This window comes from Lytechinus variegatus, chromosome 4 (assembly GCF_018143015.1).
Source record: "Lytechinus variegatus isolate NC3 chromosome 4, Lvar_3.0, whole genome shotgun sequence".
In the NCBI taxonomy this organism is placed as follows: Eukaryota; Metazoa; Echinodermata; class Echinoidea; order Temnopleuroida; family Toxopneustidae; genus Lytechinus; species Lytechinus variegatus.
The window spans coordinates 64152393-64176995 of record NC_054743.1 but is presented as its reverse complement, the minus strand read 5'-3'; the positions used below and the strand labels follow the sequence as shown (position 1 = coordinate 64176995).

The following is a 24603-nucleotide window of genomic DNA, read 5'->3' as shown; positions in this document are numbered from 1 at the left end:
ATATCACAGACACAGGTTACAAGTGTGACCTTCTCGCTCAGATTTTTTACAAGTCAAATCAATGTTAACCAATCACTTCAAGTCCCTTACTAAGTATTCCTTTTTTATTTCATAAATCACCGCAACAGTCACACCAACGAAACTGACTTCAAACCGACCGATGGTTTGTCATTGGTAATAATGTAAGGTCCCGTAACACAAAGGTTAGCGATTGATCGTACGCTTGATTTTTATGATCGATTGTACATTGTAGTCAATGCAATCAATCGTCAGATCGTAGAAAAATGTTGTGCGATCATCGCTAAGCTTTGTGTTACGGGCCCCGGGTCGGTCTGGAGTTGATTTTGCCGTCTGACTGCAGCAACATCTAAATCGATCAGACACTTTTTTTTTTTTTGGGGGGGAAGGGGCATGTTAAGGGTATTTTGGAATTCGCTGAGAATAAGAAAAAAATTGAAAAATTTCTTTTCTTTCTCTATCATTTCTCATTCATTTACTTCGGAGTAGGGGGTGGAACGGTTTGAAAGTAGGGACTGACGGGAAAAAAAACACAAACCGTAATTTCTATGTTTTTTGTACATGAAACAGTAGGATGATTTCAGCCCCCAGTTTCACGTCCCCTATACTTCTCTTACCACTTTGATTTTACCAATGCATTATGCCAGTTATACTTTTGACATATTTACATGCAGTTTTAATGTCGTCAATGTCTTTGATGAGTTTATTTTTTTTTCATTTTGTATGTGCACAATCCTCGAAATAATCGTAGTAATAGAGGATTCTTATTAAGCGCAAACCGACTTGTATAGTTCTCTATGCGCTTTACGATCACGAATAAACAAAATATAGACATACAACTACAAATATACAGTTTACAACAAGTAAAGTAGAGAATTATCTGTTTTGAAGGCGTGTTAAGTTGATTTCATGTCTCTCATATAATGTTAATAAAGGATGGTCCGGGCTGATAATATTTATATTTCAATATATAGAGTAGAATTCACTGAGCAAAATGATGAAAATTTCATCAAAATCGGATTACAAATAATAAAGTTATTGAACTTTTAAGTTTAGCAATATTTTGTGAAAACAGTCGTCATGAATATTCATTAGGTGGGCTAATTATGTCACATCCCCACTTGCCGTTTTTTATGTTATTACATAAAATCATATATTTTTTTCATATTTGTGTGAATATGTCTCCTGTATAATGAAAGAAATTGCAGCAATTAATATCTAATGCACTAAATCAGTTGTCAATCCAAGTGTTCTAGTTCTTGGAAGAAAAAAAATGTATAAACCTAATTTCATATAATAAAATACAAAAGAACAAGTAGAGATGTGACATCATCAGCCCATCTAATGAATAATCATGATGACTGTTTTCACAAAATATTGCTAAACTCTAAAATTCAATAACTTTGTTATTTGTTATCCGATTTTGATGAAATTTTTGGCATTTTGCTTAGTGAATACTACTCTATTTATTAAGCTATCAATATTTTCAGCCCGGACCATCCCTTTAAACGATTATTTTCTGTTTTGTTCTTTTCCCTCAACCTATGAAACACAGGCCCTCAGCTTGTTGCAGCTAATGGGATATCTCTTTATCCCAGTCTTCATTGCATCAGGGGTAAGTTGACTGTGTTCCTTTTAAACCCATTGCTTATGTGAACCTGGTGATCCCTGTTCAGGGTCTATAGGAATCACAGGACTCAGTAGCCAACGGGTTAAAGCAGTGTCGATAATAGGGAGTTTTCGCATTCACTACGGGGAAACTGTAGACAACGCATCGATTCCTTTAAAAATGCAAGTCAAATCACAACGGAGAGCTAAGAGGCTTTTGTCGAAAGTTGGTGGACCTGGGCCCCGTCTTACAAGGAGTCACGATTGATCCAATCAATCGTAACTCAATGGCAATCCATCAGTTTCATAATTTTTTTTCTACATGAAATTTTAAAAATATCCTTCGTAAACAAATGCGAACACAACAAATTGTCAAGAAAACAATTGATTTATTAACTTACGTCATATCTAGAAAACAATTTGAACATTCATTCATTGCTGGCCGTCCATAGTTATGATTGATCGGATCAATCATAACTCTTAGTTAGACGGGACCCTGGACAGCATCTGAATCTCTTGACTCTGGACAACGACATATTTGCAATTGTTCGTCCGGTCGAAATCTTCGGATGACCTGCTGTCCCGGTCAACCAACTTTCGACAAAAGCCTCTCAGCTATCAATTGTTATTTGACTTGTATTTTAAAAAGGAATCGGTGAATTGTTAGAGAGCGGCCGCGTTGTGTTTGCGAAAACTCTCTAATTATGACTCCAGGGCACAGTTGAGGCCACAAAACCTGGGGATGGGTGTTTCTACAGAAGAATAAATGGCACATTCATGCAATGAGCCAGGTAATTTGGTTGTTACGTCGTGAATTATCTTTAGAGTCTTTAAGTATACGTAAAGTCCCCTATACTGTTATAAAATTACCATAATAACAGCATCTAAAGAAAATTGATCTATAATCGAGTGTACTAACATTTTTTTTTTAATCTACCAAAATGGACTTTTGATCCTTTTTATCGATCTCTTAAATAATTTTATCTCATTGGCATTTTCATGTTTTCTTTACTCAAAGACTGTTAATAATCTTGGCCTTTCACCAACTATTTTATTGGAGTCAATATATGGTTGTGACTGTGTGAAATTATCGATTTGTTGAAATATAGATACACAGTATATGGAAATGAATTTAGCCTAATAGTACTGCAGCCTTTGCTTTTTTGAAATAAAAATAACAGTGAAAAAATAATGTTACTATACCACACACAGACGACAGACATACTCTCACACACACACGTATTGTGCTTTATTTATTTTCAATCATATGATACTTTCTCCTCGATATTTTCATCATACGTGTTGTAATTAAGATGACTAATCTTAGATCTTTAAAATACAGCTTTCCTGAATTATTGCTGATAAAAACTTAAAAATGAATTAATAAATGGCCAATACATTATGAAATTTGTAATCAGCCCGAACTACCAAGGTAATGGCCTCTAACTTTGCTTTGATACAGGTATGTACCCTACCCGAGTTTATGATGAAGAGGTTTGGCGGTCAAAGGATTCGGGTATACCTGGCTTGTCTGTCGATTACTGTCTACGTGATCGCTAGAGTATCGGTAGGTTACGACATTTTACTGATTTCATTTTCGTTTTAATCTATTTTGGGGTGGATAATTCGTTTCTTCGTGATCAATGCAGTCGTTTTAAAACTGATTTATCATGGGATTTACTTTTCTTCTTCATACGATTGGCGATGTCCGATAATTTTACCCACTATTGGGGCGACGTAGATAGTTGTGCAACTTGCGATTTATTCCACTGATCCTACAGAGGCCGTGGAGATATTCCGTGTAATCGTCCTGCGATATCTTCAACCTCTATTCCTAAATCGTTTGATATCGTAAGATATCATTGGTCGTACGAAAATCATACAGGTGCCTAGACATCTCCATAAGACACGCCCTTACCCATGATATGCGTCTTACGATCATATTACGATATGTTACGATCATCATGCGACCTTCATATACGATTCGTCTCCGAGCGCCGAGCTAAACTTCTCTCATAACATAATCGTCGAGACTATAATAGGGGGTTGTAATATAGGGCGATAGCCGTCTTGTCAGATTGTGTGCCCCTCGGTAGATGTGAGAGAATTACGATGAGCCTAGAGGCCTGTAGGCAGAGAAGTCGATCGGGGGGGGGGGCATATTGATTCGCCCCGCCCCCATTAATTTGACTATACGTCCTAGAAAAGTGTCATCATATTTACTGCAATTACGTGTTTTACTGTCAAATGTTTTATGCGCAAAATTCTATGATATAATTTGGCGTGCAGAGCGCGTCGAAATTATTGTACTTTTTACACTTTAGCCCCCCCAGCCCCTAAAAAAAGTCAGAAACATTAATCGACGCCCCTGACTGTATGATCACGGTAGGCAGAATATGACTTACGCATTTTAAAGAACCCACAAACTTTACTGTATTATGATAATGGTTAAAGTAGAAGCCTGTGTAGCTCATTAACGTGTTAGTATACCAATTATATCCACTACGAACTGCATGTTTAACTACCATTCTTATCGAAATTATCATTTATTATGAACTCAGTAAACTGATCAGAGTATAGAATACATTGATTCCGCTGCAATGCTTTCCCGAAGTTTTGTTGACATAAAAAAGGCCATTCAATCGTCACAGACCTCATAAAAGAGATTGCCACAAACAGAAATATGCCCTAATGTTTTTTATGCTGTTTCAATCGCTGTCTTTCATCTGATATTCGTAGGGAATAGTTTGACCATGGATCCGTGAATAACATAAAACTGCTCCATACAAAAAATTACTGACCCGTAAACTGATGATGTAGGAAAACACGTGATTGTTTGTTACGTTGGGGATGCATTGGCATCGGGGCATTTTTGCAATGACTACACAGGCGCTTTCTATAACACAGAGAATCTATGTCAAGAGCCATTCATAACAAAACAGCCTTTGTCGAAAATGGGTGAATCAAAATAGCAGTGTCGTACAGCATGGACTCTGGAAAACGACATAGCTTTATTTGCAATTTTTTCGTCCGGTCCGAATTTCGAGGCAATGTGCTGTCCCGGTCCATCAACTTTCGACAATGACCTCTTATCTGTTCATTGTGATTCGATGGGCCTTTTCAATAGATTTTCAATGTTTTAGAAAGCGTTAGTTTGTAAAGCGTTTAATAAGGAAAACGATCGAGAGTGGCGTTCCTCGAATAAAAGGAGAACAGTAGGTTTAAGAATAAACATTTCCTTGCTTTCAAACTTTCTTTCTTTTACTTCCCCACTTTTTATTCTCCCCTCTTTTATTTTCTTTGCTTGAAATTAATAGCAGCGGCTGATCCTTGTCTCATATATTTCCGGCATTTGATGGTAATACTTTCTGAGGATTGAAATGAAAGAATTAAAATTGAAATGATTTATACATTAATCACCACAACTCTGCTTAATTTCATCCGATCATGCTGCCAGATTCTACATTCGGAACATGCCCCTTTCTTTCTTTCTTTCTCTCTCTCTTTCTCTCTCTCTATCTATATATCTATCTATCTATCTACCTATCTATCTATCCATCAATATATCTATCTATCCATCAATATATCTATTTATCTATATCTATCTATCTATATATCAATCAGTCAATCCATTTACATTTATCTATCTATCTATCTATCTGTCTATCTATCTAGTAATCTAATTGTCCATGATCTAATATAGGTATATCGAGTATCTGAAATCGGTTGTAAGTATTTTCTTGGGGTTTAGGAATAGGTTAGGTTTTGTCATAATTATCGATTCAGTATAAGTTCCATGCACAATGTAAACTAACACTTCAGAAAGGTTCATCTTTTTTTCTCTCTTCAGTCTCGAGATTGCATTTGATTTTAGCCAATTGTTGTTCGAATCCTTGTGGATCCTTGTGGATGCATGTACTGGAATGCTTTAATGCAAAAGAAACTATTGAACTAATACCATTGTCACATTTGCTCTACGGCGGCCGTACGGCGAGTCGAAAACAGCCGTTTCAACATTTTTTTGTACCAACTACATATAAGTGGTTTGAATTGAAATTAATAAAACGGCTATTGTCGACTCGCCGTACGGCCGCCGTAGATCAAATGTGACCAAGGTATTAGTGATGCCCGTTTCAGTTTGGATATTTTTTTAGTTCAAACAATAGTATCATACATTACATACAGTTTATTGTAAATTGAATCAACACAATAATGTTTCGAAAGTATCTTACAATATATCCTTATCTTATAAAGTTGAAGAGTTTATAAGATAAGACAATTTCAAGTCCTTATCTTATAAACTCTTCAACTTTATAAGCTAAGGACTTGAAATTGTTTGGCACAACCATCCTCTGAAGTAGAGACCTTGCCAAAGATGAGAAAATGAACAAGGGGCACATAAGCATATTGTTTTACGTCTCAAAATCCAAGTAAATCCAAGTAAAGTAAGTATATTTTCTTTCACATCCATGATGCTTACAGGTGGATCTATATGCTGGTTCACTGTTTCTGCAACAGGCATTGGGATGGAACCGGTATTACTCTATTTTGCTGATATTAGCACTCGTCTGTTTCTTCACAGTCACAGGTAATACCTCGGTCACATTTGCTCTACGTTTTAAACTATAGGCGGTTTGCATCGAAATTAATAAAACGGCTGTTTTCGACTCGCCGTACGGCCTCCGTAACATAGAGCAAATGTGATTAAGGTATAAAGCTATCAGTTTCTACGCATTTTACACTCTACATAAATATTGGGTAAACGTACTCCATGAGTGCAGTTATGTGTCCAACCAACATGGGACATTTCTTTTGGGCCTTTTCATTTATCCAGTGTAATGAAAACTTTGCCCATTTCTAAAGTAATTGCTGCTTATTTTTTATCCTAACTGGACAATATTCTTCCCGCTTTGGGTAAAATACCGCCCAAAATTGGTTGGACACATATTTACCCTCATGCCGGTTGAAATTTTACCCAATATTTTTTTTACAGTTTAAAGGTATGTGCCCTTTCATGACATTTGTTGCAACCCGACAGTTACCATAGTAACAGTGAGATACGTGTGCTTCTTAACCAATCAAAATTAAGTAAAGTTACTGGACACCGTAACACATAGGTTACTTATTAATCGTACTCTTGATTTCTGCGATGAATAGTAAACCATAATCAATGCAATCAATCTTTCTACGATGATTGCTATTAAGCTTTGTGTTAGACCCTTGGTCAGACAACATAATATATTGATAAACCAACCTATAAAGATCAAATCAAATCTGAATTTATTCGGGGTTTTTATGGTTGGGGAACTTTGATAAGATTATTAATGGCTACACTGTTAAAAAAACACCTGATTTTACAGAAAAATAAAAGAAGATTTTGCAGAAAGCAATACCAGAATCATTCTTTAAATTCATGAAACAGGAATTTTTCTGCAATTTAACAGAACAGGTCTGTTAGAAAAGGGGAAAAGAGTGTTTTATTTAAGGAAATTTGTAAGATTACACACACCAAATACCAATTTCCTGTAAGATTACGCAATCTGGTAAGATTACAGGTGTTCTCGAGACTCTGCTGCAGGAACTTCTTTTAGTTTAAGGATAAATTTTCTAACAGCGTACATTTGATTAATTTCGAATTGACTCATTATTTGTAATCTTTAAAGAAACTATTTTCCATGACAAGAATAAATTCATGCGTTGAATAGAAAATTATAAATTATTACATTACCCCTCTGATGACAGTAACGACAACAGTTTGAGCACCTCCCCCCCCCTTCCGCTTTAAACGCAAAATCAATTCGTCGCTTTGTTCCCCCAAAGTGGTCTATGAATAAAGTTGCATACCAAGTTGCTATGATGCATTTAATTCTATTTGAGATGACATCATCTGGTTTCATCTTTATCTTTTTATTTTCATCTCGAGATCTTCCGCTTGGTCACAAGTATAAACTTTTTGTGCTATAGCAAACTTCCATCATGAATATCGGAAAGATCCTGCAAGTATATATATCGATATAGTCATACAAGTTTATATTTTTTGCGTGTATATAGGGGGTCTCTCAGCTGTGATGTACACAGATACAGTGCAAGTTTTCATTATGATTTTCGGTGGACTCATCTTAATGGTCAAGAGTAAGTTTGAGAATTGCTTTTTTTATGACATTCATTCATTCATTCATTATTTTTTTATTCATTCATTCATTCATTCATTCAATCTTCCATTCATTCATTCATTTATTCATTCATTCATTCATTCTTGTGTTATGTACGTTTGTATTTACATGTGTATGATGTTTGTATGTGAATGTTATTTATCTATTCATCCTCTATTCATTCATTGAATAATAATGATGATGATGGTGATGATGATGATGATGATAACAACAAAAATAATGTTAATATTTTACATTTTTTATGATAATTCTTCTTTCCTAATCCGCCTATAAAGATCCTACGATAATTTCACGAGTCCTGTGCATGATCAGTAATATATAGGTCATAAACATAATATGAATTCGTTTTATACCTTGTGACAAACGGCCATCAACTTTGTTTATGAACATGTCCGTTTGTCAGCAAATAACATAAATACTGTGTAAATACCATACAGGGTAATATACTATCACTCTCGGCAGGAGGGGGAGGGGGGCAGGTAAGATTTGATATAGGGAGAGGAGGAGATAATATTGACTTGGTCTATAGCATTTGATCTGGGGCTCGTTGCAGAAAGAGTTGCAATCAATGGCAACTGTAAAAATCACCCGCAACTTGATTTTCAACCAATCAACAGCGCGCATTTGGTACTTGCGATTGATTTTTTGACTTGCGTTTAAACGCAACTCTTTCTGCAACGGGCCCCTGCTCTTCAAATGCCCCATGAGTAGAACCACTGGCGGATCCAGGGGGGGGGGGGGGGTTGGGGGTGATTTTTGGTGGTGATTTTTGTTTTACCTGATTGCCTGAAGAAATCATGAATACTTATAGGCAAGCGACCAGAGGACCGACGGCTTAAGGTCTTCTCCGAGGGACTTGGTAATGAGGATTAATGTCTTACCAAAGGGCACTCGCGGACCGTGTGGGAATCGAACCCGGGTCACCGGAATCCGAAACCCCCGCTCTATACCGACTGAGCTATCGCGCCTCCTCCCGAAGATGCCCGATGAAAATTCGTAGCATAAATGTGCCCAACCCACTTTGAAAGTGAGGATCTTTCTTTTTTGCTTGTCAAATTTTTCCTCGGGTAAATGTGCCCCCCCCCCCTCCCTTGAAAAATCTTGGATCCTGTTCTGCACTGCACTTGGTCTGATACTCACTTAGTCTAATTCTTATTTAGTCTAATGCCCAGGTGATGTACTTTCTAATAGTGAACTTTGCGAAAAGATTAGACCTACCCAATACAATAAATCTAACCATGAGTAAACCCGCATTCACGCGCCATTATCGTCGAGCATATCTTTGGCATAAAGATTTTAAGAAGGTGGTCACATTTGATATTCACCTCTAAATGTGCCTCAGAGATTAACCAGGGTGGTCATGAACAGTTCATTATCGTATTATAGTCCTTGAACCAAATCCTGCCAGCTAGACAAACCATGCAAAATAGTTAATCTGGTCCATAATCACACCTCCCTCGCGGCCATTTTTACTAAAGTGAGGTTTTCATCTTTTGAAGAGCATATTATCTCCTTTTTGGAACGAAAGTGTCTAAACATATGCACATTTTACTCCAGAAGGAGCTACAATGCTCTCTGTAAGGTTGTACACTTCACTCCGAAAGGATGGGTCCCTAGTATCACCCCTTGACCATGTTGACGAGTGCGATAAGTGGCTCTTTTGCATATAAAGATTTTAAGTAAGATTTGTTGTCTCTCTGGCATTTATTGTTAGTTGTGACCATGGTCTCCACTTTGTATGTTTTTTTCCTATTTCAAGGTTATAAACAAATCGGGAGTTTTGAAGAGCTGAAAGTGAGGTATTTCCAGGCCGTTCCCAACGACACCCTTCACAGGCCGAATTATTCGTGCGGATATCCGAATCCGCACGCATTCCAAATGCTCCGGAGCGCCGATCCGTACAATTCGGATTTTCCTTGGATAGGATTTCTCCTTGGGCAGACAACCGCGTCAATAACTTACTTTTGCGCCGAACAGGTAAGGATCATGAGAAATATGGGACAGAGAGAAAGAGAGAGAGAAAGAGAAGAAGAAGAAAAAGAAGAAGAAGAAAGAGAAGAAGAAGGAGGAGGAAAAGGAGGAGGGGGAGGAGGAGGAGAGCAATTAAAAAAATAGAGAGAGAGTGATTAAGGGATGACACGATTTTATTTATGTGCAAGAGCAATCTCTAGACATAACAACTATTGAATGTTTATTTATCATTTTCGTCCTTTCTTGAAGGTCATGGTCCAGCGGACATTAGCAGCGAAGAGTCTGTCTCACGCTCAAGGTGGATGCGTCTTCGCTGGATATGCCAAGATCCTGCCACTTTTCATGATTGTTATCCCAGGAATGGTCGCTAGAATCCTCTTCACAGGTCAGTCAAAATTATCGTCATGCCATTTTTATTTTCTAGTAATAATGATAATAGTAATGATAAGCAACATTTATATAGCGCTTGATAAAAATGTTTCAAAGCGCCGCATACTATCACCCCGGCTTTAGCACGGCTGCCCTGATCGGGCGCATCGAGCATTCAAGGAATTCCTCCCTACCGGGTACCCATTTCCTACACCTGGGTCGAGAGTGGCAAATGTAGATAAACGCCTTGCCAAAGGACGCTAGTCCTGCAGTGGGATTTAAACCCCGGACCTTGTGGTTCACAGTACGGAGGCGTATCCACTGAGCCACAACACCTCTCTAATAAATTGGTTACAAACAATACAAAAGGCGCGGTTCTAAATGAAAATTAATTCTTGAAAAGGATCTTTTGTCTGAACGTTCATAATTTGATACAAATTGCAACTTCTACCTCTCTCCACTTTCGCTTAGTCCTTCCAAGACTCTACACATGGTGTACAATAAGCTACTGCCGCGATTGTTTATGCCACCATGCAAAAACACTGTTATTGTTTCTATTTATGGTAGCTCACATAGGAACTCGACAGGACAGCGTTTTGCTGGTAAACGCCAAGCCCGTATATAAGCAATTATCTAGGAAACATTTTACGTCTAGGTTAATCAGTCATAGTGGCTGACCTTATAGACGACAGATATTACTTTCGGGACTTTTTTTATCAAAGTAAAGACAATGGCAGAGTAGGAATTCGAACTCACAACTATGCAATTATGAGGTCAGAGCTCTAACCACTGGGCCACACGACCCAAATTGTAAATATGTTATTACAACAATTTATTTAAATGAGCTCATGGACTACAGCTCATTTTAACAATGTTGTGGTGTATAACCCTTAGATAATTACGAGAATAAACAAAATGAAATAGAATAGCTACCTCATATCTTATTTTCCTTTCTCGTAATTCAGATTTGGTGGCATGTGCATCGCCCGAGGCCTGTCTGGCAGCCTGCGGCAATGAGAAAGGGTGTGCCAACTACGCCTTTCCTTCCCTGGTATTGAACCTCTTACCTTCAGGTATGTGCCAATTCTCATGCCGCACTCACACACATAAACCAATTCCAAACCCGATCACACCTTGTGCAGTATGTCTTATGGCTTGTACAGTATGTCTTATGGTGTACTTTCTGTTAGTTTTGAATCGGTTAAACCGGTGGCACTGTGAAATTTTCCTACGGTCACAGCGGAACCGAAACCGACTACTCGGGAGCGTTTCATCAACGTATTCGACAAGAAAATTGTCACATCTGACAACTTTCCTTTGTTTCTACTGACTGAGAAGCAGTCTGTTACTTTGGTAACTGTCGGATAGAACAGGCTATCATGAAATTTTATACCTGCATAAAACATCAAACTTTATGGATGCGGTTGTGAATAGCTTTGGAATTCAGTAGGGATACTGCATATTTACATACAATTAGTATGCTATATCATATGATGTACGTTTTTATAAGACAACACTTGCAAACTGGTGAGTGTGTTTCTTAAAAAAGGTGCACCCACAAAAGCAAATTAATAAATATATAGATAGATAAATAAGTGAATAAATATATATGTAATTAAATTAGGTAAGTAGATTGATAAATTGAATGAATAAAAAATAAAATAATAAAAACAAAACTGAAATACACACCAACACTAAAATAATATAATAGAAAATAGAACAAATAAATGACTCAATAATGAAAATAAACAAGCAAGATATCAAAATGTAGTTTTGATAATTTTTGGTCAGAGAATAGTTCCTTACATGTTTTGATAGATGACCCATTTGTGGTGCTGGAGCATATACAATGAATGAATCTCTCTGATAACAATTTCCCTGCATCATGAGTATGAAAAATCACGTAATAATACAGCACTTCCTTGATATATATAATCATATTTGTACCTTTACTTTAAAAGGCTACCGTGGAGTGATGTTAGCTGTGATGTTATCGGCTGTTGTGAGTAGCTTGACATCATTCTTTAACAGCGTCAGTACTCTGTTTACAGTGGATGTATGGTCTTTCTTCCGAATCAAATTCTCGAAGAAAGTCCCTTCAGTGCGGGAGATGATGATTGTCGGCAGGTAAGTACTGTATCTCCCCCCATTCCCTTCACATAGCATATATGACGCTCGGCAAAATGTGACGCATGAACGTCTTTTTCCAATATATATGTACATGTAAAATCTATCATCATGACTCGGTATTGGTAATACAAGGGTGTAGGGGAACAACCGCCCCTATAGTTCCCGGAACTGACCACGGAGGATTATCTATTGTTTACTGGGGTTGCTGTGACAATGCTTAACAACCCCGGTAACAATAAAATAATCCTCCGTGGACAGGGCACTGCTAAGTCTTTTTCTTCAAGTAATGAAACATATAAGAGAAAAAAATATAAATGAAGCAGAGGGAAGAGAGAAGACTATAATTAATTAATCTGGATCATGTAATAATTTTTTTATCTCTGCTAATCAATTTAGTCACTTCCAATTGGCCTATTAAAAATCCTTGGCGCTGTCCCCGCCAACAGCCATGAATGGTATGGAGTGTTATGATTTCGTTTATGAACCAGAGTAAGTGTTTCTTAGAGATTATCTTTAATCTGTGCAGATAGTTGCTGCTAGCCATGTCCCCAGTGAGCTTAAAATTTAGCAGACAAGTTCAGATTTAGCGATAATAAGGGGTGACGAGATCATATTTATTATAAAAAAAATCGAATTTGTGACGAGTGTTTATTTATCAAAGTTGAATGGCTGACGAGTTTAAATCTATGAAAATTGAAGGGATGGCGGGATTATATTTATGAAAGTTGAAGGGGTGACGAGTTTATATTTATTAAAGTTGAGGTGAGTAGCTTGTATTTGTAAAAAATCGAAGGGGTGACGAGATTAAATTCATAAAGAAATAAGGGAGTGACGAGTAGGGGCGGATCCAGGATTTGCCAGGGGGAGGCAAGCAAAAAAGGGCTTCAAAAGGGGGCACACTTGTGTTAGAACGGTAAAATTACATTACAAATTTGAATTTTGAATATGTCTCTCCAGGGGGGGGGGGGACAAGGGCAGGATGTGCGCTCCCCTGGATCCGCCATTGTCGACGAGTTCAGATTTATAAAAATCGAATGGGTGACGAGATCATATTTATAAAAAGTGAATGGATGACGAGTTTTAGATTTATGAAAACTGAAGGAGTGATGAAATCATATTCATTAAATTTGAATGGGTGACATATTTATATTTATCAAATTTGAAGGGGTGACGAGATTATATTTTCAAAAATGGAATGGGTGACTAGTTTATATCTATCAAAGTAGAATGGGTGACGAGATTATATTTATATAAATTGAAGGGGTGACGAGTCTAGAATTAGTGAAGTTGAAGAGGTGACGAGTTTATACTTATTACATTGTACAATTAAAGGATGACGAGTTCATATTTATCAAAATTAAAGTTGTGACGTGTTCAGATTTATCATAATTGAAGGAATGACGAGTTTAGAAAAATCAAAATCAAAAGGGTGACGAGTTTGCATTAGTCGAATTTACCGCATGACGAATTTGTAATTATAGCTATTAAGAGAATGACAAGTTTGAAATAGCTGAAATTGAAGGGGTGATGAGTTTAAATCTATCATAATTAAAGGGATGACGAGTCTATACCTATCAAAATTTAAAGTTGGCGTGTATAGATTGATTTATCAACGAAGAAGGGTGACGAGTTTAGATTTGTAAAAATGGAAGGCCGGGATGACGAGTTTAAATTCGTCAAAATCGTAATAGTGACGAGCTTGAATACCAACAGCGATAATGATCAGAACTGAAGGGGTGACGAGTGCGGATATACATCTTTTAATAGGGAGCAAGTTTATTTTTCCCAAAGTTGAAATAGTGGTAAGTGTAGATTAAACTTAAAGGGACGACGAGTTCAGATTTATCAAAGTTGAATTTTGAGATGTCAAAAAGGTTAGTTTCCGAGTCATTGTTTTGTTTAAGTGGGAGAAGTTACTAGTTTATCAAGATTGACGGGATGAAGAGTTTAGATTTATCGAGGTTGGAGGGTGACGAGTTCAGTTTGAAAAAAATTAAAAGGCTGATGAGTTTAAATTTATCAAAATACAAGGGGCGAAGGGTTCATGTATATCTATACCGAAAGGGGATGAGTTAAGATTTTCCGAGGTTGAAAGGGTGCCGAATTTTGAGTTGTCAAAAATGGAATAGCTTTGAGTTATATTTGTTAAAGTTGAAGGAGTGACGAGTTTAGATTTATCAAAATTCAAGGGATGGAGATTTTATATTTATCAACATTGAAGGGGTGACGAGTTTAAATCTCTTAACGTTGAACGTACGAATAGTATAGATTTCCCTAAGTTGAAATGGGTCAAATTTTGTGTTGCGAAAAATTGAGGTTTTCGAGAATATTTGTTGAAGTGACAAAGTTCCGCGTTGATCTAAACATTAATAACAACGGAGAGTTTAGATATGTCGAAGTTAAAGAGTAAAGATTTATCTAAATTTACGGAGGTGAAGTTTAGGTTTATCAAAATCAAAGGAATTACGAGTTCAGATTTATTAAAGTTGGAGGGATGACGAGTTTAGTTTATCGAAACTAAAGGGCTGACGAATTTTGTATTAACGACAATTGAATGGGTGACAAGTTTATATTTATGAAAAATTGAAGGGGTGACGAGTTTATATTTATAGAAAATTGGAGGGTGTCGGGTTTATATTAATCGAAATGAAAGGGATGACGAGTTCAGATATATCGAAAACGAAGGAGTGACGAGTTGAGATTGATCAAAATTAAAGGGAGTAAAGAAAACTTTTTTTAAAGTTGGAGAAGTGACTAAATTAGATTTGTGGAAGTTGAAGAGGTGACAAGTTCATCTAAATAGAGGTGGCGAGTTGGGATCTGTCAAAGTTGATGCAATGACGAATTTACATTTATTCAAATCGGAGGTGTGACAAGTTTAGATTTATCGGTGTCGGAGGGTGGATGACAAGTTAGATTTAGAGTGGTTGACAACTTAGAATTTTCGAAATAGAAGAGGCTTAGATTAATTAAAATTAAATAAGTAATAGGTATAGATATATTGTCAAAATATGTGTGTGTGTGTGTGTTTGAGTTTTGTCAGACGTGTATCAATCAGATATGATTATTTACGTCTGGGACCGACCTTTAACGTCACCATCCGAAAGACGTGACCAGGGCTCGAACCGGGGTTCGACCTCTGCATCAATTTGTAACTTCCCCACAGCTTGGATTACAGGCGCACGCCACAACGCCCAGTTGAAGTATGAAGTATTGTAATGTTTAGCCTTTGTCGAAGGATTGCCGAGTTTACATTTGTCAAACTTGTATTTTTACAACGCCCTTATTTAGAATAATTATGCACCCCGAAAGTATATTTTCTAAATTTGAATATCTCATTTGATTGTATTATTATTTTATCAGGGTATGTGTAGTGGTTATCACTGCCCTGAGTATCTTGTGGATTCCAGCTATTGAGTTACTTCAAGGAGGGGATGGTTTGTTACGTTACTTTGTTCAGATCAAGGGTCGCATTACTCCAGCTGTGTGTGCCGTCTATCTCCTGGCATTGCTCTGGCCTCGAGCCAATGAACAGGTATAAGCGTAGATACATGGTACTTTTGTCCTTAATCATGACTCCCCATTCTCGGCGGAAGGAAAAAAAAAATTTGGGGTGTCTACCTGAAATTTTGGGATGGACACATGTAAAAAATTGGACAAGTGCTCCAAAAAATTTTGACAAGCCCCCCCCCCCCCCAAAAAAAGGTAATCAACCTAAATTTTAGGGGGGGACAACCCACGTTTCAATGGGGGTCCACGTGAATTTAGGGGGGACGCAGAGAAAAAAATTGACAAGAAAAAAAAAAAAGGTTAGCAAAAAATGAATGACTCCCCATTCTTTGTATAAGTAAACAAATTCATAAATTTATGAGTGAATAAACAAACAAACAAATAAATACATAAACAAATAAATGAATGAATTAAAAAGAATAGAAGTAACAGCGATGATGATATTTAAGAAATGAATGTAGAAATTATAATTGAAATTACAATTATGTTACAAAAAATATCAATATAATGAAACAAAAACTAAAATGAGATAAGTAAGTCAATGGTGAGGCAAAACAACTTCTAAAAACTATTCATTTTACTTTATATTTTCGAAAAATCTGTCATCTAACTTTTATTTTAATATGCAGTTATTTATGCAAATAAAAACGTCAATACAAATTGTATCATTGTCAATAAAATAAAGGAAAGATGAGACGCTGAATTAAAGACTCTACCGATGTGGTTTTTTTTAAATGAGCTCCTTGATATCAAATTGAACTTTATCTAGGGAGCATTTTGGGGACTGATGAGCGGAGCCATCACCGGGTTTATCCGATTAGCGTTCGACTTCATCTGGCCGGAACCAGTTTGCTGGGAAGAGGACACCCGCCCGAAGGTCATCCGAATACACTACTTCTATTTCAACCTGATTCTCTTCTCCGTTGTGCTAGTGGTTGACATTGTCGTCAGTCTCCTCACCGAACCACCGCCGAAAGAAATGGTAAGGATGTAGTCACCTCTGATTCAAGTTGCAAAAAAGAGTTGCGTTACTCAGTAGGCGTGTATAATGACATTAATGATGATTAATAACAATGATGGTAAGTAAGCCTCCCCCACCTCCCGAAATAAATCATTCAGTTGCATTAAGACATATTTGAGTGCTAAATCCTTATGCATTTGATGTGTGAAAGATTACCATGACATAAATCACGTTGAATAAACAATTTAAAACGACACTAAGCTGCCGGCATACGATGGCTGAAATGTTTACATGTATTAACCCCTTTTCTTAAAATATCTATTTCATTGATCAGTTAATTCGTACTACATTCCGCACCCGGTTCAGTAAGCAGAAGAGAAATGATGAAGACGACGACGATGACCACGATGAAGCCGATGAAGCAGGGATGATGATGATGGGATCAGCCGAAAACGCCAAACCAGACAATCATGGTTAGTCACAACATCGTAGTCACTATTTTCATGTCATCCTCAAGGAAGCGTTTTTTTAGGGGGGAGGGGGAGTAAAATTGTACGCATGGGTTTGGTAGTCAAACATTATGTTAAATATAAAGTGTGGTACGGTATGTCACTGACACAGCTCCCGTAGGACTAGCGTGCCAAAATTGATTTTTTGGTTGTTTTGGCTTCAATAGGGTCTCCTTAGGCCAAAAACGATGAGGTTCAAATTTTCAGACCCCTCCTTCCCTTTGTGGGGGGTCCTTTTTGGCGCCATATTGGCCTGTACAAAGCCCAATAGGATAATCCATTGTTTTCATCCTAATTTCTCACTTTTCTTCACCAATTATATTTTTAAGTTGTCTGAGGTGTATGAGAATGAATACTTGATGATGTTGTGATGTCAATGTTTTTTAAATTTTACCCTATGGGAGCGGACTTTACGAAAAATGCCCCAAAATTGTAAAATATTGCCCCCAAAATATTATTTTCCCCTTTTTTGGCACTAAAATTAGGACAAAAGGATTACAAAATGAAATGAATATGTCTTTTTATAAAATCCAACAACAGAGGAATATACCACATGTAATGTATATCATTATTTTTGGTCAATTGATGTAAAAATCATCCCCATTTTCATGATTTTATGCAGTGAATACCTTACTACGACACTTGAGGGCGCCATAACTTATGATAAGCACTTCCTTAAAAAAATCAAATTCTAGCCACTGTAATTTTATCAATAAATTTGAAAGCTGACACATTTCAAGAGTAATTATTTCCAATGCCCATTCATAGTATGGGCATCTAATTTGTTTGATTCTACCCACCTCCCGGGGGGGGGGGGGGCAAAATAGCTACCTTAGGCTAAAATAAAAAAATCCTGGATTCTTTTTTTGGTACTTAAGTGACCTTTACTTGGTTTCTATTCAAAGATTTTTGAGGGTGAAGAGGTACATGTATATCGGGAAAAGGTACAAGGACCCAGAAATCCATGATGGCTTCCAAATGGAGTTTAAAATGGCTGTTGATACTTTAAATGGACATAGCACATTTTATATACCTGAGATAGATGGAATCGGTGTCTAGACCATGGTTTCAACGATCAAAATTGGGACAAGAATACCGTTTCCTTTTTTTATTTATTTAACTTTTGGAGGCAATCTTGGACTCAACATACCGGGACAGTCGGTGGTCCGGTATGTTAAAAAATCCAAGATGGCTTCCAAAAATGGAGTTTGAAATTGCTGTTGCTGCTTGAAAAACCGATATAGTTTGTTCAATATCCGGGAATATGAATGTGTGTGACTACCATGGAAAAGTGAGTCTAATGATACATTAGAATAAGTTACAAGGAGAGTCGTTGGTCGAGTGTGTTAAACAATAGAGTATAAAATAGCCACTGTTATTTACAAGTGGACATGTAATATCCATCAATAATATGGTTTGATGTCTAAACCATGATTTTTAAAGTCAGAAAATTAGTTACAACCGTTGGAGTGTTATGGCCCAGTGGATTGGTCTTTTGACTTTGAAAGGGTCGTGGGTTCGAATCCCAGCCATGGCATAGTTTCATTCTGCAAGAAATTTATCAACATTGTGCTGCACTCAACCCAGGTGAGGTAAATGGGTACCCGGTAGGAAGAAATTCCCTGAATGCGCGAAGAAATTCCTTGAATGCTAGAGCGCCTATATAGGCAGCCCATCTAAGGCAGGGGTAATAATAATGGCAAGGCCCGCTGGTAGAACAGTTTTTAGAACTGAAGTGGCTTCCCTAGGTTAATATACCTATATTATTAATATTATCATATCATAACAAGGACAGTCATTGGTCTATGTCGGAAAATCCAAGATGGCGTGAAGAAATCTGAGTCTAAAGTGAATGATGTTACTTAAAAATGGACATAGTTCATTTAAAATTCACCAAGGACATATGATTTTGGTGTCCACTCAATGGTTTCATGATTATAGTGATACTTTCGACTAGTTACAAAGATAATTATGCACTTGTCCATTTTGCCTAAAAATCCAAGAAAGTTTTCAAAATGGCATCTAAAATGATTCCTAAAACTCATTAATAATGGTCAGAGTTCATACAATATTAATATGTGAGGAATAATTTGGATGTCTACATGGTGGTATAAAGGGTCAGATAATACATTCAACAAATAACAAGGATATTTAGTTTTCCATTTTGTCTAAAATCCATGGTAGATTTTAAAAATTCATCAAATGGGTGCTATTACAAACTCATGAATCAATATGATAACTTATCCCATACATTTAAGTGTATATACATTTAATATTTCTCACATGTTGGTATTGTTTGAATAATTTCTCCACTTTTAAGTAACAATAGTCATTTTGGAACCCATTTTTAAAGCCAACTTGGATTTTAAGGCAAAATGGATAACTGCATAGTCATTGTAGCCAGTCCTTAATGAATATTTTTAATTTCAACTCTTGAAATACTAGTGTAGACACCAAAATAATATCCCAGGTTAATGTTTAATGTTCTATATCCACTTTTAAGTAATAGCAGTCATTTAAGCAATCTTGGATTTTTGATAAACTTGACATCCGACTGTTCTTTCAACTTGAAACAATACTTGATCCTTAAAACTCTAGTGTAGACACCAAAATCAAATCCACAATGTGCATTTTTAATGAACTATGTCTACTTTTAAGAACCACAGTCAATTCAGACCCTGCATTTTGGAGGCCATATCGCATTTCTTGACATACCAGACCACGGACAGCCCTTATTTACTTATCCCAATGTCTTATTTGACCCTTGAAACCATCGGTTTAGACACCAAACTGGGGGCCGTTTCATAAAGCTGTTGGTAAGGTGGTGATCTTTTCTTACGCGCTAAACCATCGCCTATGGTGTATACCATTTACCAAAAGAAAGGATCACCAGTCGTTCTTAAAGTCGTTCTTATCTTACGAACAGCTTTATGAAACACTCACCTGATATCTCCCAGGCCGATATGAAATGAACTATGTCCGCTTTAAGTATCAGCAGCCATTTTAAGATAATTTTTTGGAATTCATCTTTGATTTTTGGACATACCAGACCACTGACTGTCCTTGTAACTTATCCTTATATATTACTTGACCCAAACCAGTGGTTTAAAATTAAAAATCGAAATCACATTTCCATGGACGATATGAAATCAGCTATGTCTGCTTTAAGTTTAGCAGCCATTTCAGAATAAATTTTTTGAAGCCATCATGGATTTTTGGACCCACCAGACCATTCACTGTCCAATTTACTACTTCACCCTTAAAATCATTGAATCAAATTGCGGATTTTTAGCACACGGTAGCCTTTTTTGATGCCATCTTATATTTTCCAGGTATCCTGGGGTCATTATATTCACTCTATCCTGTGTCAACAAATTATTTTAACTCCTAGACCATGGAGTATGAAACTGATTAGGATTCTAGGGTGGATAATGAGTGAGTCGTACTCATTAATTTTAAGTGAATGGTGGCCATCTTTGATACTATCTTGAAAATAACAACTTTCCCTGATGCAGATTTTTAGTACATTATTCCTGAGATCAATTAGTACTAAAAACTGTTGAAAAACAATGTAAGTTCGGAAGTTCTCTAAACACCACATGTTATTTCAATAATAATTATGTGCATGTGTGCGTGTGTGGGGGGGGGGGCTAAAAATATATTTTATGTGTTTCTTTCTGTCTATCAGTAATTGGAAATTAGCCGAGAAGTATATAATTGACAATTCGAATTGAAGCCCTTTAATCGTAAATTGTACTCTAGAACGAGTGGCCGAATGGTGAAAGTTGTATGCCAGTCAGTTGGGGGGGGGGGGTAGGGGATATGGTTGGTAGGATGCTCGTCTAACTTGAAGCCTTCAGATATAGGCATTCTAGCTGTCTAGGGATGATAAAATACCATAAAACAATCCATTTTTTAACCGGGCGCAAAATTACTAATACTCCTGATTTTAGTGGGTCTTGATATAGGTGACCCCCCCCCTCAGGCAGTGGGTGAGGGTGGGGAAAATTGGAACCCTATCATTTCCTGATAGATTGGACCAAAGTGAATAATAAAAAAAAAAAAAATTGGCACAAAAATCCTGCAGGAGCTGTGTCATGATATACCGTACCACACTAATATCATCATCATAAGTTATGGCGCCCTCTGGTGTTGTAGTTAGGTTTTCACTGCATAAAATCCTGAAATGGGGGTGACTTTTACATTAATTTACCAAGAACAATCATATAAATTACATGTGATGTATTCTTTTGTTATTGGACTGTACAACAAGACATATAAACTTCATTTTGTAATCTTTTTGTCCCAATTCTAGTGCCAAAAAGGGGGAAAATTATATTTTTGGGGTAATATTTTACAATTTTGGGGCATTTTTCGCAAAATCCGCCCCCCGTATGGTAAAAGTGAAAATATATTGACATCACAACATCATCAAATATTCATTCTTGTACACCTCAGACAACTTAGAAATAAAATTGGCGAGGAAAAGTGAGAAATAAGGTTGAAAACAATGGATTATCCTATTGGGCTTTGTACAGGCCAATATGGCGCCAAAAAGGACCCCCCACAAAGGGAAGGAGGGGTCTGAAAATTTGAACCCCATCATTTTTGGTCTAAGGGGACCCTATTGAAGCCAAAACAACCAAAAAATCAATTTTGGCACGCTAGTCCTACGGGATGACACACCATACCCCACTATTATGTTAAATATAAATTTTTGTTCTTGGTAATAATTATACTTGCTTATGTAGCGCTTAATACTTTGCTGCCAGAAGTCTCTAAGCGCTCTACAGTATAGTATTAAGTCATTAATAAAATAAAGTGTGTAATAACGCAACACGATGTATTCTTTCATTGCGGAATAAAATTAATTCATAAGTGAATGCGAATAAATTAATAAATTTCAATAAAATAAATCAATAATGACAATAATAATATTGATAATAATAATGATAAATAATAATAATGATTATAAAATAATACTACTGCTATTACTACTACTACTACTACTAATGATAATAACAACAATAAAATTATATACTTATTGAGCATATACAAAAGGATGCCTATATTGACTACAAAATAGTTTGTGTAGTTTTCTGTGCGCTTTACAATGCAGAAAACAAAATATTTATATCAGGATAATTAAAATTGAAAAACAAAATAAGGCGAAATTGGATCTATTGATTCGTCATCATAATTCAGTATAACAAAATTCGCATCATATTGTGAATAATCACTTATATTGACATTTTTTATATTGCTTCTAAACAGTTTCCGACTTCCGCACTGTGGGGCAGCGACGGATGAATGGCTGCAACCGTCTTGTTGGATGGTTCTGTGGCTATGGAATGGAGAGTACAGAGAGTCAGCGAAAAGCGCGGGAAGAAGAGAGGAGAATCCGCCATATCAAGTCAATCGAGCAGGATCCGCGCGCCAAGATCTTCCTCTATCTCAATATGGTCATTCTCATAGGATTGTCTGTATTTTTGTATGTATTCTTTTCTGTCGACTGGATCTAGGTTCTTATTTGTGTTCAGGATAGTCAAGGAGTCGTAAATCATACCTGTTTTATGTAGTCCTCTTATAAAAGCTTGTAAACGTATAAATAAGCTTATTGGACCTCTATGAAGAAAGGAGCCATTATATAAAAGGATCTGAGTAGAGTAATCCATCCGTATCTTTGAAAGTTCATGTTGATATTCAGCGACCTTTCATTTGTATAGACTGTACATTATTTTGTAAACGGCAAATAAAACCAAACCAAGGCGAATTCCAATAAAAAGTTACTTATCATCAGATGCTTTTGACGTGCGGTAGTCATGGTAGTTAATGAAACCTATAATTCCATGCAGATATCGTTAAATGGTATGTTGAAATGGTGGGCTACTTATGGCTGTTTACTTAAGCATGATGAATCAAGGTGGGATGTTTTCAAATTTTACAGTGTCAAATTGTTTCACATAATTACCCTTGTATAAATTTGGGAATGTGAATATCCCTCTATGATTCTTTGGCATCCACAAGAAGTCCATGATCTCCAAAAGGCTTCTATACATATAGCTACCATGCCCCCAATAAATGATAACCCTCCTACGAGATACATATCCTTAAGGTCTAAACAATTAAAAATAGATGTTGGTGAATAAATAATTTTGAACCCCTAATCGAGGTTGAAGCTTTTATAATAAAAAAAATTTGAAAGGGTGCTGGATGTCAAATAATCAATATTGAAGGGATGACGAAGTTAGACTTCACACTTGAAAAAGTTGAAAGAGTGGAGAATTTGAATTAATTAAACTTGAAGGGGTGAGGAGTATAGATTTTTTGATATTGAAAGGGTGTTAGTTTATTTTTGTCAATCTTAAAGAAATGATGATTTTATATTTGTCAAAGTAATAGGGGTAAATAATTTAGATTATTGAAATTGTAAGGGGTGACGAGTTTATATTTATAAAAATTGAAGGGGTGACGAGATCGTATCTATAAACAAGTTGAAGGGTTACAAGTTTATATTTAACATAGTTGAAGGGGTGATGGGATAATATATATTGAAATTGAGGGGATGACAAGGTCATATGGAGCGCCTCGGTCAGTCTAACCTGCATTACGCGATTCAATATCGCAGCAGTGCTGTCTTTGAAAATGATTATACAATAATCATGCACAAAAACATCCAGATGATGATATGCTTCTACGTTCATTCACCCTAAATAACATTTAACCTTGATCAAGTGACCTAAGACTTGTGCAAGATTAGCAATGATACTAGATTATGTCCACATTTCATTAACTATCTATCGGAAAAGCGGCGCCTATAGTCTCGCTCTATTATGCTAGCGAGACCAAAAATAAAAATAGAGAGGATGACGAAATGTTTATACGAATTGAAGGGGGGACGAAATCATAGTTATAAAAATTGAAGGGGTGACAAGATCATATTCATCAAAACTGAAGGGGTGACGAGATTCGATCTATAAAATTGAAGGGGTGATGAGTTCATATTCGCACAAATCTAAGGGGTGACGAGATTAGATTTGTAGAAATTGAAGGGGTGACGAAATCATAGTTATGAAAATTGGAAGGGTGACGATATTAGATTTATAAAAATTGAAGGGGTGACGAGATCATATTTATCAAAATCGGAAGGGTGCCGAGATCATATTTATACAAAATGAAGGGTGACGAAATTAGCTCTATAAATATTGAAGGGGGGACAAAATCTTATTTATCAGAATTGGAAGGGTGACGAGATCATATTTATACAAGATGAAGGGGTGACGATATATTTATACAAATTAAAAAGGTGACGAGATTAGATTTATAAACATTGACGGGGTGACGAGATCATATT

At 36.5% G+C, this 24603-nt stretch overlaps 1 protein-coding gene across 1 annotated transcript in view; it reads left to right on the top strand.

The window, feature by feature from the left end:
* LOC121414520 (sodium/myo-inositol cotransporter-like) overlaps nt 1-24056 on the top strand; it is a 28544-nt gene extending 4488 nt beyond the window's left edge. Inside the window, exons 5-16 of the mRNA XM_041607726.1 lie at nt 1574-1633; nt 3089-3193; nt 6109-6214; nt 7678-7758; nt 9559-9776; nt 10020-10155; nt 11105-11212; nt 12101-12266; nt 15633-15804; nt 16549-16761; nt 17075-17213; nt 22524-24056. Of these exons, the coding sequence (XP_041463660.1) occupies nt 1574-1633; nt 3089-3193; nt 6109-6214; nt 7678-7758; nt 9559-9776; nt 10020-10155; nt 11105-11212; nt 12101-12266; nt 15633-15804; nt 16549-16761; nt 17075-17213; nt 22524-22771 (1752 nt within the window). The 3' untranslated portion in view covers nt 22772-24056. The remainder of the gene's footprint in view (nt 1-1573; nt 1634-3088; nt 3194-6108; nt 6215-7677; nt 7759-9558; nt 9777-10019; nt 10156-11104; nt 11213-12100; nt 12267-15632; nt 15805-16548; nt 16762-17074; nt 17214-22523) is intronic.
* The last annotated feature ends 547 nt before the right edge of the window (nt 24057-24603 follow it).